Source organism: Salvelinus namaycush, chromosome 24 (assembly GCF_016432855.1).
Source record: "Salvelinus namaycush isolate Seneca chromosome 24, SaNama_1.0, whole genome shotgun sequence".
In the NCBI taxonomy this organism is placed as follows: Eukaryota; Metazoa; Chordata; class Actinopteri; order Salmoniformes; family Salmonidae; genus Salvelinus; species Salvelinus namaycush.
In genome coordinates, this window is record NC_052330.1 from 912,839 (window position 1) to 929,701 (window position 16,863).

Here is a 16,863-nt window from a genome sequence, read left to right on the forward strand (position 1 = left end):
AGGAATTAGAAAGGGTTGTCCAATCTCCCGTCTTCTATTTATTTTAGCCACAGATTTACTAGCCGTATTACTTATTTCTTAAATCTGAGAATTTAAAAGGGATCTGTATTTTTGGTAAAGATAAATATATAAATGTCAGTCAAAGTTATAAATATAAGTCCATTTGCAGATGATACTGCCCTTTTCCTAAAGGATAGGGTCAACATGACCTCCATACCTGTTAAAAAGGAAGTTAAATATTTTGGAATTGTTCTCACTAAAACAAATTCAGATAGAGAATCTTTAAACATTGATAATAGCATTAATTCCATGAGAGTTTTGTTAAGTTGGGAGCTGCAACGTGATATCTCAATTTTGGGTTGTATTCTTTCATCCAAGACTGATGGTTTATCTAGAATAATTTACCCAGTCAGTCCCTTTTTTCTTTCTTCTAATAACATCAAAAAAGTCAATTCTGTTATATTTAGATTTATTTGGAGGAATGAAATGCATTATATTCGGAAATATCAATTAGTGAATGACTATGATCGTGAAGATTTACAGGCTACTGATTTTGAGTCGTTAGTGGGTACTTTAAGAATTAAATGGTTGAAATGATGTTTGTCTAATCCTACCTCTATGTGGTATCATATCCCTAACAGTCTGTTTAATAAACTTGGTGGACTTGGTGGAATTCCTAATGAAATGTGATTTAATTACCTGTGAAATTGTCTAAGTTTCACCAGAACATTTTATTTTTCTGGAAAAAGATATTCAAGCACATTTTTCCCCCCCCATAAAACATTGATTTGGAATAATAGAGTTATTAAAATGAATAGGAAATCAATTTTTAAAAGCCTTTGGTTTGACAAGGGTATTAATTTTGTATGTGATTTGTTAGACAACACCGGAGGGTTTCTGACGTTTAATGAGTTCATTGATACATTTCAGGTTTGCAAAGCAATTCCACTTCCTTTACTTGGACTTATTAAGAACCCTTTGTTATATTATGAGGTTGTTCCCACTTTTCCAAGTTGACAAATTAATGACTTGAACCTTTTGGATAAAAAATTCAACAATAAATGGATACAATTGGCAGTTAATTAAGTCATTTTAGGTGATTATAATTCAATATATTGCTATGGAAGTGACCAACCCATGCTATGGTCAAAGGCAACTACCTTTTACCTTAATTGTCCAGTTATCCCAAGTTAAAGAAACACATTTTTTAGTTTAGAAAATATTTTCCTCCATCTACTCTGTTAATTTCTTGCACAAAAGGTTTCCTTTTGACAAAATGCCTTGTTTTTTGTTCCTCTGATTCAGAATCTATAGAACATTTATTTTCATGCCGCCATTCTAGTAAACTATGAATTGAAATTCATGAATGGTTGTGTATAAGATTTCAAAAGTTACCAATGTTACATTTGATGTTAAATGGCATTATGCTTATCCTTGTAATTCCGATCATAACTATTTTATTAACATTATTCTCTTGGTCAAATATTAGATTCACAAATGTAAATGGGGTGGGGAAAATTCCTTATTTTTAAGTTTTCATTGAACTGTTGCAATTTTATAAATCCCTCAAACGTGTGAAACTTAAAACGCCCGGTTTATTTTATCATTCTATTCACAGGAATGTCCCTGTATTAGTGTGTAATATTGGTATTGTAATAAATAAATAAAAATGCAAATCTGTTGAGAGCGTGCCCCTGGCTATCTGTAAATGTAAAAAACGCCATCTGGTTTCCTTAATATAAAGAACTTGAAATTATTTCTACTTTTACTTTAGATACTTATATTTAAGACCAAATCATTTTACTCAAGTAGAATCTTACTGAGGGATTTTCATTTGAGTCATTTTCTATTCAAGGCGTAATTACTTTTACTCAAGTATGACTTTCCACCACTGCACATTGTGCACATTTGTTTACATCCATTTGAGCATCTCACCTTTGCCAAGACAAGCCATCCACCTGACAGGTGTGGCATATCAATAAGCTGATTGAACAGCTTGATCATGGCACCTTGTGGGGACAGTAAAAGGCCACAGATGTCAAGTTGAGGGAGCCTGCATTGGCATGCTGACTGCTGGAACGTCCATCAGAGCTGTTCCCAGATTATTTAATGTTAATTTCGCTACCATAACCCCCCTGTCGTTTTTACAAAGTGGCAATACGTCCAATTGACCTAACCACCGCAGACCACGTGTAAACGCGCCAGCCCAGGACCGCCACACCCAGCGCAAGTCTGAGACCAGCCCCCGACAGATAAAACTGACTAGTGGGTGGACCGATGCCCTCCCATTGCTGTGCCCCTTCCCAGTCATGTGAAATCCATAGATTAGGGCTTACTTATTTCAATTGACATGCAACTCTGTAAAATTGTTGCATTTATACAAGTGTAGTTTTCCCACTAAATGTGGTGGTTTATAGCCTGCTGTGTTAACTGTTCAAACAAGCATTGTACCTTTGCCACAAGCATAAATATTGTTGAAGGGCTAGGTTAAGAAACAGGGACATATAGTGGTTGTTTGAATGGAAATCTGACATGACTCATTCTTGAGGTCTGTTTCATCAACCTCCAGTTTCTAATGTTAGGAAGAACAAACTAATAGTCCAGACAAATTAGAAAATGTAAGGTCTTAAGTCTTTTAATTTTTGCAAAACAAAAAAATGAACAGACAGGTCTGGATTCAGGCAAAGGAATCTTGCAGTCCACTCTCCAAGCAGCGTGCAAGTTGCACATCAGAAGAACCACCCCCCCAGTGTCAGTCTAATGGAATGTTCCATTTCCCCTACATAGCTACCAGTCCAACGTTTAAAACTCAGTGCAACAGGGTACTGTTTTTTTTTAATGAATTGCCCACCGATAACTATTACAACAAAATCAACTGCTATTCTAGAATTTTAACAGAAGGCTCAAGACAAGAGCAACACTGGTCCACTGGGCAGCAGGAGTTAAGATAATTATTTTGTTATACCATAAAAGGACACCGACCAGGTTTCTCCAGTAAAAAAAAAAAAGAGCAAATAAACAGATGTTCGATTGGGAAAGAAAGTGAGGCTATACAGGGTTAGGTTTGAGACGGCATTTAATCCACTTCCTCCATGCGTGAAGCGTCATCATCTCCCTCTAGAGGTGGGATCTCATCTGGGGCGGGTGCAGAGGTGGGCTCCTCAGGGATCACTTCGTCATCATCGATTCCTGAAAGGGGAAGAGAAATTAGACCTAGCCTACAGCCCCATTTCCATTATAGTCAACCATGTTACCCTTTAGAAAAGTGTCCTTCCCCCTAACAGTTCCAAGTGTGCATCCTTACCCAGGCCCAGCTTGATCATCCTGTAGATGCGGTTGGAGTGAGTCTGGGGGTCATCCAGGCTGAAGCCTGAAGAGAGCAATGCCGTCTCGAACAATAGGATGACTAAGTCCTTCACCGCCTTGTCGTTCTTGTCCAGGTCAGCCTTCTGCCTTAGGGTCTCCACAATGGGGTGGTCTGGGTTGATCTCCAGGTGCTTCTTGGCCATCATGTAGCCCATTGTGGAGTTGTCCCTCAGGGCCTGTGCCTTCATGATGCGCTCCATGTTGGCCGTCCAGCCATACGTGCTGGTCACGATGCAGCAGGGCGACGACACCAGCCTGTTTGACACAGTCACCTGAAGGGGCAGAGAGGCGAATGTTAGGTCACAAACTAACAGCATACAGGTGTGACAAGCCAGTGCAGGCAAGTTGACCCTAAATTGAATTGTCAAAAGATCAGCTTTAAAAACAGGGGGGGAAAAAATCCTAAATGAAATATTGTGCTGGAAAGTTGTTAGATTTCACACAAAACATCCAAAATGTAGTCAGAAACAGGCAAATTCTCAACTCTGGAAAAGGTTGGTGTCAATGTTAGAACGTCATTATTGCAAGCATTCACCACTAAAGAAACGCTGCGTCAAACTCACAAGGTCATCTAGGTAATGGCATAACCTCCTGGGGACAAACTACATTGACACACTGGGCATTCCCAGTCAAGCCAATGGCAAAGCCGGGACAGCTTCACAACAACCACGCGAGCCTAACTGGACACTTCAATCTACATGGTCAAAGGACTCACCAGGGTCAATATTAGCTTATGATGAACTATGGCACCTGTTCACAACCAGAAATAAAAAATCTAATTGTCAATCACCAAAATTCAGAGCACAGAAAGAGATTAAAGTCATGGGCAATTTTCTTTTGCAGAAAGCACAGGTTGGTTACCGTCATTTACCTTCTCTACTTTCTTGTCCAGGATCTCCTTCATGAGCTTGCAGAGGTTCTCAAACCTTGTCTTGTCCTCCTCCATCTTCTTCTTCTCCTCCTCATCCTCAGGCAGCTCCAACCCCTCCTTGGTTACAGAGACCAGGGTTTTACCGTCAAACTCCTTCAGCTGCTGGACGCAGTACTCGTCGATGGGCTCCGTCATGTACAGGACCTCGAAGCCACGCTTGCGCACGCGTTCCACAAAGGCGGAGTTGGCCACCTGGTCCTTACTCTCACCTTAAGAAAAATGTGACGTCAGTCAACTTCTGTGTCTAAATGATTAAATTCAATGACTGCTATTGGGCTTGGAGCTCAATGTTATGTTGACTGAATGTGTAACTAGACTCACCGGTTATGTAGTAGATGGATTTTTGGTTGTCCTTCATGCGGGTGAGGTACTCTGTGAGGGAGGTCAGCTCATCTCCGGACTGGGAGCTGTGGTAGCGCAGCAGCTCGGATAGCTTCTTGCGGTTTTGGGAGTCCTCGTGGATCCCCAGCTGCAGAGAAATAATTACCATTAGTATAACCTGGTAGTCAATAGGAGTTACTACACATTCAACTTTTTCCTGGGGAACTGTTCTATGTAATCATTTAGCTATTGAAGTTTAAAGGTTGTGGCTCTTGAAGCCAGTCTAAATATATAGTCAATAGTTCTTCAAACACTAAATAGGGATGGATACTGGTTTGGAACAGCACAATAACTAGCCCCACTGGGTATGTGGAGAGAGCTTATATTTAAGAAATTGGGCAAACTACTAGGGATTGCTAAATTAAAAAAATAAATAGGGGAACATGTCAGCCGATATCAGCTAAAAATGCCCAGTTTAACGCCAACGTGCAAAACCGATGTCACAGCTGACGTGCATACCTACATAACGCCACATTTTTTTATATATATTTTTTTATAAATACAGCGCTACAGAACAAAAGCAGAAATACTAAGCGCACACTTCCAACAAAACAAGTTCAAGTCAAGCACTCATGTGAAAGAATCTGTACATTCCAGCGAGACCACTAAAAACACCAAGACAATGGAATTCATTGCTCTTGACAAGCAACCGTCCTCTGTTGTGGATGTTGGCTTTCGTCGACTGGTCGAGCACCCGGTACACACACAATTTCTCAGCTGATGCTTTACCAGAGTTACAGTATTGTCGAAACGTACATCTATGAGTGTCACGACTGACATTTGGCCCAGTGATGTCAGCCCCATGAGCATGCAAAGTCTGACAGCACAGTGAGTCGATGAGGATTTAGTATTGCATGCTCAAGAATGTGCTGGTTTTCATACCGCTGCTGCCATTTGAGAACATGAACATTCCTAGCACCATTCGAACTACTGACTCAACAATCAAATCAACTACGCCTGCAGCAGACGCGATACCCTCTGTCATGGCATTAAAACGCCTGCTCAACAAAACTGCCGACAGACCGTGGGGTTAAAATATACTTGAGGCTGTGAACAAGAGAGTCGGTGGCATTCTGAGCCTCTTTACTGTGTCGCCGCCATGCTCGATGCTAGGTACAAGGACCGCTACGTCGATGCAGACAAGAAACAGGGTTTATGTGAAATGTTGCATACACTGTGGAAACGGACAGTGTGTGTGCAAAGAGGAAGAGGCCACGGAGCTGAAACGTCACTGCATAACATGTATGATGAAATCCTGGTTTAGAATGAAACGACTGAAGGTAACAGCACAGCAAGTGAAATAAATAGGTTTTGATTATGTTTTACTGGTAATATGAACATACGGCAATGCCAACAAAATAACTTTTTGGTCAGTGTGGTGTGTGTAACCTTTAAACCTTGGTTTAATCACATTTATGCATTGAAGAACACCAGATGACAGCAAATGTGGCAGAGGACAAGTTTGATTACAAGTAGCAAAACAATCTTTGCTCAAGAAATTCAGATCCCTAAGTTCCTACCCATCTCCCAAAGTTACCTTGAGGTTCTTGGAGAAGCCATCGTATAACTTCTTGTAGTTCTCCTTGTCCTCTGCCAGCTCACCGAACAGCTCCATACATTTCTTGACAATGTTCTTGCGGATGACCTTGAGGATCTTGCTCTGTTGCAGCGTCTCTCGGGAGATGTTCAGAGGGAGATCCTCAGAGTCCACCACACCACGCACAAAGTCTGCAGGGGGAGAAGGAAGACATTTAACTTCTTTAGCGATTTCCATTACAGAAATAGCTGTATTTAAACACGGCTACAGAGAAGGCAAGCAGCCAACTATTTCAGAGGGGCGTTATCTGTGCTTGCCATTAGCCTACATGTGAAGAAACAATGCTGTATTTGTAGTTGTGGCATTGAAATTATACACGGCCAGGGGACAAAGTGGCAGCCACTTTGGACCTCCAGACTACTTACTCAGGTACTCCGGGATGAGATCTTCGCAGCTGTCCATGATGAAGACCCTCCTGACATACAGCTTGATGTTATTCTTCTTCTTCTTGTTTTCAAAGAGGTCAAAGGGTGCGCGGCGGGGGATAAAGAGCAGGGCGCGGAACTCCAGCTGGCCCTCCACTGAGAAGTGCTGCAAAGGGGAAGAAGCAGGTGAGGGTTACTACACGCCCATCACCTTATCCTGCACGTAGATCTGTTTGTGCTGTGTAGCCAAATCCCACCCCCCCAAAAATTGTCACATGCACCAACTACAACTGTTGTAGACTACCATGAAACGCTTGCTTACTTCCCAACAATACAGAGTTTAACATTTAAATAGTAACAAGAGGAATACAATAAACAAGAATTAAGCATTATACAGGGAGTATGAGACCAATGTGCAGAGGTATTTGAGGTAGATGTGTACATGAAGGCAGGGTGAAGTGACTAGGCATCGGGATAGTAAAATATAACAGTAGCACCAGCAAATGAGTGTAAAAGTGTGAGTGCGTATGTAATGTGTACGCATGCGTGTTTGTTGGGTCAATATGAGTGTTACGCGAATTTGTATGTAGTGTATGCGTAAATAGTACAAACAGATCTGGAACCAGGCCATCTAGAAATACCTTCTCGGCATACCATTTTGACATCGTAATTTATATACATTTTAGTGATAATACCTTGACTGCAAGGTGGTCCTCCCAGTCATTGGTCAGGCTCTTGTAGAACTCCCCGTACTCCTCCATGGTGATGTCATCAGGGTTCCTGGTCCAGATGGGCTTGGTCTTGTTCAGCTCCTCCTGGTCAATATACTTCTCCTTGATCTTCTTAGTCTTCTTCTTGTCCTTGTCTTTGGAATCCTCCTCGTCATCCGAGCCCACATCCTCAATTTTGGGCTTGTCCTCAGCCTCCACCTTTTCCTCTGCCTTTTCCTCCTTCTCCTCCTCAGCCTCATCATCACTGATCTCTTTTTCACGCTCCTTTTCAACCTGCACACAAAAAAAAATAAACAATTTTGTTTATTTAATGGAAAACTTCCCCTTACTTTAGTGCCCTAACCCAGTCCTACATAAATGTCACTAATCACACTATAGTTATAAATACTCCCATAATTCTATACTCACGAAAAGTGTGATGGGATATCCAATGAACTGAGAGTGCTTCTTGACCACCTCCTTGACCCTCTTCTCCTCAACATACTCAGTCTGGTCCTCCTTCATGTGCAGAATCACCTTAGTTCCACGCAACATGGGCTCCCCTGGAAATTAATTCAACAGAAAATTATACACCCATCATTGCCCATTCCAGCATCACTACAATAGACATACTTTAATAACATCTATTATTAGGGCTGGCACAATAACCGTATAACAGACATGTATATATTTTCACTGGCATTTTATTTGCATGACTGTCTTAGATATTTTTGGGGTGGAACAAACAGCTGACTGAAGCAGGGGCGGCCAGGCATTCGCGCGGTTGAGTTTGTTTCTGCTGTAACATGGACTTCACAACATGATGAAACTGTTGATCCTTGCTGAAACACGTGATGTAGCAAACAACTATTTGGTGTCCTATGCAATAGAATGGTCCTGGAACCTCTAACCCTGGCAATTTGACTCACGGGTACACTCGCAATGGCTGCCTGGTATTTAGAGGCAATCATTTCCATGGTAAATGTAGAACATTTGCTCAAATTATGTTTTCTGAGGGGGCTCATGCAACAGAATGTATTTTTGTCATGTCAGTTGAATCAAGTCACAGCACCTATTGATGGGTAAAGTGTGTGCTTTAATTTCCTGCTTTTCTCCTATGGGTACACTCGCAATGGCTGCCAGTCCACCCATTATGCCATCATTAACTTGCATGGGGAAACCCATTCTATTTCTAGGGAAGCACATGCATTTTGGAGGAGAAATGAGAGACATATGTGACCGTGGTCATTTGGCTGACCAATTAGTCAGCCAAAATTACATGACCGCCACAGCCCTACCTGTGATCCAATCTCAAAACAATGCAGAGGCAATTTATGTTTTTCATGGATTTGTACATTTTACAAACCCACCCGCAAAGCCTTCATTGGGTGAGACACATACCACTGTCGACCTTGACTGTGAATGAGCCTCCGGCTGAAGACTCCCAGATGTACTGCTCATCATCATTGTGCTTGGTGATGACGGTCACTCTTTCTGCCACCAGGTAGGCGGAGTAGAATCCCACACCGAACTGCCCAATCATGGAGATGTCAGCTCCAGCCTAGCAAAGACGGAAAAAAAATGGATCACTCAATGTTCAACTGAATAGTATTTGAGGCATATTATTGAATATTGCTGTAATGCAATGGACATACTTGCAGGGCCTCCATGAAGGCCTTGGTGCCAGACTTGGCAATAGTTCCCAGGTTGTTGATGAGGTCAGCTTTGGTCATGCCAATTCCAGTGTCGATGAGGGTCAGGGTGCGTTCCTCCACATTGGGGATGATGTCAATCTTCAATTCCTTGCCATTGTCCAGCTTGGTGGGGTCCGTCAGACTTTCGTAGCGGATTTTGTCCAAAGCCTGAAAGATATTGAACAAAGCAGACGACAGCATCAAAGTATCTGGAAAAGTCCAAAGGGGTATTTTATTACATACGCAACCTCCACCACACATCCTTTTCAAAGTTGTAATCATCCTTATGCACTGAAGTTTGGTTATTGTATGGATGAGCTTGCTGGATGCTAAAGTATTACACTGTACAGTAGTGTCAACAATTAGACTGAACAGCTTGATGCATCCCTAATAAACAAATATTTACATCAGAGGCGTTGGAGATCAACTCCCTGAGGAAGATCTCCTTGTTGGAATAAAAGGTGTTGATGATGAGGGACATGAGCTGAGCAATCTCTGCCTGGAAGGCAAAGGTCTCAGCCTCCTCCTCTTGGCGCATTTCTTCAGGCATCTGGGGGCAAAAGCACCAATGTTATGAAATTGCCCAAATGACCGTATATTACAAGTACAGAATTAAATTAAGTGCATGCATTCTAGTGATTGCTGTTAGCAACAAGTTGAGTGAATTGCTTTCAGTTGAAATGTCCCCCATAGTTCAGTCATCAAATCCCACCAGTTAATTGTCATGCCAATCTGGCCACATAATTTACTATAAAAGTATGCATTAACACAAGCAATTCCATTTTGGAGACTTTGAACAAGTGTTCCACAATCAGTTGCATTTCCTCCTGATAAAGACCAACTACCGGATGTTGAGGAACCATCCAACAACATGGCGACATCCTGGAGACAATAGACGTCGCCAGCACGTGGTTTACAAACTCGGTGAACGGTTAAGGAAATCCATAAAGAACTCCTCCAAATTGACTTCCAGCACGTTAACTGAATTAAAATGTTAAATCGCACATAGTTATCAAGTCGCTAATTCCATGGAAAGGCGACGACGATTCAGCAATGCAAGACAAGCACGAGGAAGTAGCTAAGTTAGTTAGCGTGTCGTTGCGCAGTCATGCTGCCGATGTCCAGACTGTACAATTAACGCTACTGGAGTTGAAAAGGGACCAGGTCACCCATTGTAGCAAATGTAACGTAATTAGTTACCTACACTTTTGCACAACCAATTCCAACTTCAGGGCAGTTCCACTGGCCACTAAAATAACACTGCATCAATTTAAGTGTCAGAAGCCATGCAAGTGTAGCTAGTGTTAACGTTAGCTGCATTAGCCAACCGGACAATGAAAGCTAGTAGCATTATGCTGACGAAGTCGTTGACAGTTTGATAGCCAATCCAGTTAACGATACGTTCTGTCATCTACACTTACTAGTGAAGTAATTCAAATTAACCTAAATTTACCTTCTTAGAAAGTTAATTAGCCAACGTTAGATTAGCTAACTAACGTTAGCCAATACCCAGTAAGGCAGAATCAGTTGTCACAGTGGATGTGGTGAATGACATTGCCGGAAAGGCTAACTAGATCATTTAGTGTACAAATAAGGAAAATAAATAAAAGCATTATGTACTTAACATGTAGCAGACGTTTGTAAACTAGTTAGCGCGCCTGCTAGCTACCGAATCGAACATTCTCGAAGACTGATGCTGGACAAACCAGAGATGATAGGCTAACGTTATCCAACTAGCATGAGGGTGACTTTTGAGCGCTGATTTGATAAAGGTAACAATATCTGAGTACGTAGACGAGCTTTAGGGTTAATACAGTATGTACACACCTTTATTTGTTCCGTTCACGTCTCCTGAATAAAATGCTACCAATATCACCAGTCCCCTCCGCTCTATGACGCAGGAAACTAGAAAGGGATTTGCTTTTAAAAGACCGATATATTTATACCCTCTTGTGTGTTTGACTGTGCGGGGGTATCCATCCGCAGCACTTTGTAGCTGTGTTGCGGCATCAGTGGGTGCAGCATCTCCTTTACGAATCCCATACATTCAAGTTAAAATGCATGTCAATTCTTGTCACGTTAAAAATAAATATGAATATCTTAACCGAAGTGATTGTTATTTTCCTACGTTCTATCATGATGATGATCTTCATCCATTTTTATCAGCAATTTCCTCAGCATGCACTCAGGTAAATTATCAGAAACATCTTTGTGAAAGGGTATTGACAGTTATTTGAACTGCCGACTTTTGATTACATTGCAGGATAGACTACAGAGTTATTTAAAGCAAATATTCACATTTAGTGGACAGACTGCATAGAGAAAGAAGCATGTGATTTAATATCAATCGGACTGTGTAGTCAAGTTGCCACATATTACAAAATATATACAAAACGGTGGAAATTATCGTTTTAATCTCGCGGAAGAATATCAATCAGCTCTAGTGGCTGTACTTCGTTTTTTCCAGCACTTTCCATGAAAAACCCGCCTAAAAACTGACGTCACGTGCTTGTCAAACTCAGTCCTAGCACCACAGACACAAAGGGTTCGTAAATTGTCTCCAGTGTGTCAGAGTGGCTCTGGGTAGTTCGTAAATTCTGAGCTTTCGCTTTGGCCGAGGAAAAGGATTGATCCGAGAGTTCTGACCTCACAACGGCAATGAAGCACTCAAGCTAACTGGCTAAAGTTGGCAAGCTTGCTAGCTACTTCCAGACACAAACGAGAGAACACCTCACTCTGACCATTTTACTCGCCCAAGCAGAGTTGGTTAGGCTGTTTTCATGTTATATACAATAAAGCCCGAGGGGGTGTGGTATATGGCCAATATACCACGGCTAAGGGCTGTTCTTAAGCAACACGGAGTGCCTGAACACAGCCCCTTAGCCATCGTATATTGGCCATTTATCACATACCCCTGAGGTTCCTTATTGCTATTAACTGGTTATCAACGTAATTAAAGCAATTAAAATGAATGTTTTGTCATACCTGTGGTATATGGGTACAACAAATCAATATTCAGGGCTCGAACTGTCAGCCAATCAGAATTCAGGGCTCAAAACACCCAGTTTATAAAGAGTGTTAGTGACTAAAAGTGCTGCTGACAACAGTCATTCAACAGGTGTTGCGTGTTTGTAAATTCATCAGTTATTCTGCACTCTGGCACAATCAGATGAGAGTGCTCTGAAATCGGAGTAGATAGACAGAGTGAATTTACAAAGAAAAGTATATCATAAAAATTGATGAAAACAAAAATTAAGGTTAGGTACAGGGTTAGCATTGTGGTTAAAGTTAGGGTTAAAGCCAGACTCAGTAAATCCCAAATAGAATGTTACTTTTTTTCTGGTTTAATACATCTTTCGAAATGTATCTATGAAAGATTAAATTGCCATTTAGGTCACTTCAAAGTGATTTAACGAATTATAAGTACAGCAGCTTTTTTTTACAAATAGGCTGTTATCAATAAAATGTCACAATAAGGTGCAGAGCGTTCGCATTGCCTGCTGGGTGGCAAGAAGACAGACCCCCAGCTCTGCTAAAACCATTGACAACTAGCTATATCCAAATATTGTTTGATGTGCTTGCTATGTTTGGTGATGACAGAAGTCTGACTGACAACTTTGCCAGGTTGCAGACTTGCCGATGTCAAGCACTGATGAAGCAAGCTAAATGACATACATACATTTTTTAAATAGTACAGCGCTTTTCAAACAATCTCAAAGTGCATAAAAAGTAAAAGAGCAAACAAAACATTTAAAATTATGGAAATTGAAAGTCTCAGTCGGTTTGGGATTAAGTTGAGGCAGTTTGGGCTGGAAAGGCAGTGTAGGTTCAGTGTAGGGGCATCGATGGGACAGCTAAGGAGAAACAGAGTGACATTTTATTCTCCCTCTCTCTTTCTACCGCACCTGCTGTCTTGACCTCAATGCTAAACTGACATTTATTTTACACCTGTTTACACCTATTTTACACCTGTTGCACCCTCTACAACCACTGTGATTATTATTTGACCCAGCTGGTCATCTATGAACATTTGAAGAACGATCTGGCCTTAATGGCCATGTACTCTTATAAGCCAGAAGAGGATTGTCCACTCCTCAGACCCCTCAGAGCCCTCTCTAGGTTTCTTCCTGGGTTCCTGCCTTTCTAGGGAGTTTTTCTTAGCCACCATGCTTCTGATGTAAAAAGGGCTTTATAAATACATTTGATTGAGTCTGAAAAAAAAACTGAGCTCTACAACAGGGCACCACACCTGCTGGTCAGTCACTCCATAGGAGCCACTTCTCTGGTTCTCCATTTCCAGGAATGTAGCACTCACCTGGGTGATGTCACTTGTTGTTAACATGTTGTTTTCTTAGCTAGCTAGCTACATGCCAAATGGATAGGCTACCCTTGTGTATCTGAAATGATGTGATCAATTGATGTTTACTGATCATGAAAAGCATGCAGTTACTTGCTGTATAACTCTGACGATAGAGCTAAATGTGGAAAAATCGGAAATGTGTAGTTCTGACTGTACTCTTCAAAGAGGTGATGATATTAAAACCCAAATAATTAGCTATAGCATTTATTTAACAATCCCTTGAAAAATGGCATGCTAAAACCATTGACAACTGTCAATGGTTTTAGCGGAGCTAGGGGCCTCCTTGCCCTCCAGCAGCCAAATCGAACACTCTGCACTGTATTGTGATATTTTGTTGATAGAGACCTATTGCAGGTCAGATTTCTCAATGGAATTATGACTCATATAGGCCTATTGATAATTTATCTCACGCACGTTTTATTTGTTCCTTTGATCCATCCACGACTACAACAACACATCAACAATAGGCTACATATATAACTATATCCCGCTCATTACAAACGAGACTCTTAATAAATTAGTTGAGTGATACAGAAAAAAAGTGTAATTGTCGTAATGGCTCCTGCCTGTCAGTCTGTCTGTGCGACAGCTGATAATGCCCACGAGCGGAGATTAGGAAACACTGTCAGTAAAAAGTTGCTTTGATGCTAGTTTCAGCTTCTGAATGAAAACTGGAATTGTGTGCAATTTTCATTCAGCAAGGAATTGAGAATATTTTCCTAGTTGGACCATATTTCAGACTCCTCTGCACGACCAGTGCCAGGGTAAAGGACATCACACGCTGTTTCCTTAGCGAGTACCACTTCCTCCCGATTTGGCCCATATCTGGCACGAACCCGGGACCTCTGCCTTGCTAGCACATGTGACCACCCTCCTGAAGCATCTTACCAGTCGGTGCCACACAAAAACCTAGCTATTTGCTGGCGCAAGTGAAGACACTTCAGGCTGAGGAGTAAGTTGCACACATCCCCATGTGCTACATTCACCCCTCAAACCTATTCAACAGTGAACCCAGTGTTGATCTGAGCGCAACTGTAGATCCGGGTCACAGCACCACTGTAAAGGACATCACGCTGTATGCTTAGCAAGTACCACTTCCTTCGGACCATACCTGGCTCGAACTCGGTACCTCTGCCTTGCTAGCACGCGTGACCACCCTACTGTGAAGTGTCTTATCAGTTAGCGCACGCGACAAGCTAGCTATTCGCTAGCACATGTGGGGACACTGATCCGTGTAAAGGAAAGAATGAATGGGGCCATGTATCGTGAGATTTTGAGTGAAAACCTCCTTCCATCAGCAAGGGCATTGAAGATGAAACGTGGCTGGGTCTTTCAGCATGACAATGATCCCAAACACACCGCCCGGGCAACAAAAGAGTGGCTTCATAAGAAGCATTTCCGCTACCGCTCCGCTACAAGACCATGGTGCTTGCCTACGGAGCTGTGAGGGGAACGGCACCTCCGTACCTTCAGGCTCTGATCAGGCCCTACACCCAAACAAGGGCACTGCGTTCATCCACCTCTGGCCTGCTCGCCTCCCTACCTCTGAGGAAGTACAGTTCCCGCTCAGCCCAGTCAAAACTGTTCGCTGCTCTGGCACCCCAATGGTGGAACAAACTCCCTCACGACGCCAGGTCAGCGGAGTCAATCACCACCTTCCGGAGACACCTGAAACCCCACCTCTTTAAGGAATACCTAGGATAGGATAAAGTAATCCTTCTAACCCCCCCCCCCCCCCCCCCCCTTAAAATATTTAGATGCACTATTGTAAAGTGGCTGTTCCACTGGATATCATAAGGTGAATGCACCAATTTGTAAGTCGCTCTGGATAAGAGCGTCTGCTAAATGACTTAAATGTAAATGTAAATTTCAAGGTCCTGGAGTGGCCTAGCCAGTCTCCAGATCTCAACCCCATAGAAAATCTTTGGAGGGAGTTGAAAGTCCGTGTTGCCCAGCAACAGCCCCAAAACATCACTGCTCTAGAGGAGATCTGCATGGAGGAATGGGCCAAAATACCAGCAACAGTGTGTGAAAACCTTGTGAAGACTTACAGAAAACGTTTGACCTCTGTCATTGCCAACAAAGGGTATATAACAAAGTATTGAGAAACTTTTGTTATTGACCGAATACTTATTTTCCACCATAATTTGCAAATAAATTCATTAAAAATCCTACAATGTGATTTTCTGGATTTATTTTTCTAATTTTGTCTGTCATAGTTGAAGTGTGCCTATGATGAAAATTACAGGCCTCTCTCATCTTTTTAAGAGGGAGAACTTGCACAATTGGTGGCTGACTAAATACTTTTTTGCCCCACTGTATATTACATTTACGCAAATCATGAATGCTTTTAAAAATATCTATATATTTATTACTTTACAAATTAACGTTATATATTCCCATGGAAGCCTTTCTCATGGGTAGCCATGAGAAAGACCCCCCCCCCATAGTGATCGACTATCGAGGATCGCTATGGGGCGCAATCGGGCGATGTAGGCTTGAACACAATCGCCCAACCTTACACACACACTCTCTCTCTGTGTGGTTACAGTATGTTAATCGTTTTAGGAACAGCAGTAACATCAGGCAGGATTTAGGCTACCAACTGCCTAGCCAGTTGTAGCTCAATCTTGGGTGCAATGATCACGTTCCCGCACTGACTGACTGTGTGGAGGCTCATTGATTTAACGTTAGCCTACATGATACACTAGTAAAGTAATGAAATATATAGCTGTTGGCTATATTAGCCACGACTTACCGTTCTTTGTGATTGGCTGCTGTCCGATTCAAACTGTAATCCGTTAAATGATGAGTTGATGCTCTGCACACTTTTTTTAATAGCATCATTTTTAATATGTGGGCTTGGGGAGGGTATCAAGTCAGATCGAGTCATAAGGCTCAATTCCAAGTCAAGTCACGAGTCATTGTTTTATTTGATTTTATTTATTTCTTTTAAAATATATTTTTTATTAACAACAAATCAATACAGAAAGTACATGAGGGAACACAAGTATATATAGATTATATGCAATGGACAATCGAGCTAGGGGGTACAATATCACATTACAATTACACAAGGACCTTAAACCTGTTGAGGACAGAGGGCGCTGTTTTCACTATGGAGGAAAATCGTGCCCAATTTAAACGGCCTCGTACTCAATTCCTGCTCGTACAATATGCATATTATTATTACTATTGGATAGAAAACACTCTAGTTTCTAAAACCGTTTGAATTATATCTGTGAGTAAAACAGAACTCATTTTGCAGCAAACTTCCTGACAGGAAGTGGAAAATCTGAAATTGATGCTCTGTTCTAGGGCCTGCCTATAAATGGCCTTCATATATATCAGTATACATGCACTTCATACACCTTCCACTAGATGTCAACAGGGAGTGAGAGAAGAAATGGAGTGTATAACTTGATCTGGGGTCGAATAAAAGCTCTTGGCATGACGTGT

At 41.8% G+C, this 16,863-nt stretch overlaps 1 protein-coding gene across 1 annotated transcript; it reads right to left on the bottom strand.

The window, feature by feature from the left end:
• Positions 1-2,619: 2,619 nt before the first annotated feature.
• LOC120019582 (heat shock protein HSP 90-beta) lies at positions 2,620-11,002 on the bottom strand. Its single transcript, XM_038962890.1, has 12 exons — positions 10,872-11,002; positions 9,451-9,594; positions 9,006-9,212; positions 8,752-8,911; positions 7,780-7,913; positions 7,336-7,644; positions 6,641-6,806; positions 6,216-6,406; positions 4,619-4,766; positions 4,238-4,506; positions 3,305-3,638; positions 2,620-3,189 (listed from the first exon to the last, which is right to left on the bottom strand). Exons 2-12 carry the CDS (start codon positions 9,592-9,594, stop codon positions 3,077-3,079), a joined length of 2,175 nt encoding a protein of 724 aa, XP_038818818.1. The 5' UTR covers positions 10,872-11,002; the 3' UTR covers positions 2,620-3,076.
• Positions 11,003-16,863: the final 5,861 nt, after the last annotated feature.

What these genes read in the sequence shown, in the direction of transcription:
- LOC120019582 (XM_038962890.1), bottom strand. Translation starts at nt 9,594, where the DNA reads ATGCCTGAAGAAATGCGCCAAGAGGAGGAGGCTGAGACCTTTGCCTTC. An exon ending in GATATCCCATCACACTTTTC is followed by an intron (nt 7,645 to 7,779) that starts GTGAGTATAGAA and finishes TTTTGTGTGCAG; the next exon opens with GTTGAAAAGGAGCGTGAAAA. An exon ending in TGGACAAGAAAGTAGAGAAG is followed by an intron (nt 3,639 to 4,237) that starts GTAAATGACGGT and finishes CTGCCCCTTCAG; the next exon opens with GTGACTGTGTCAAACAGGCT.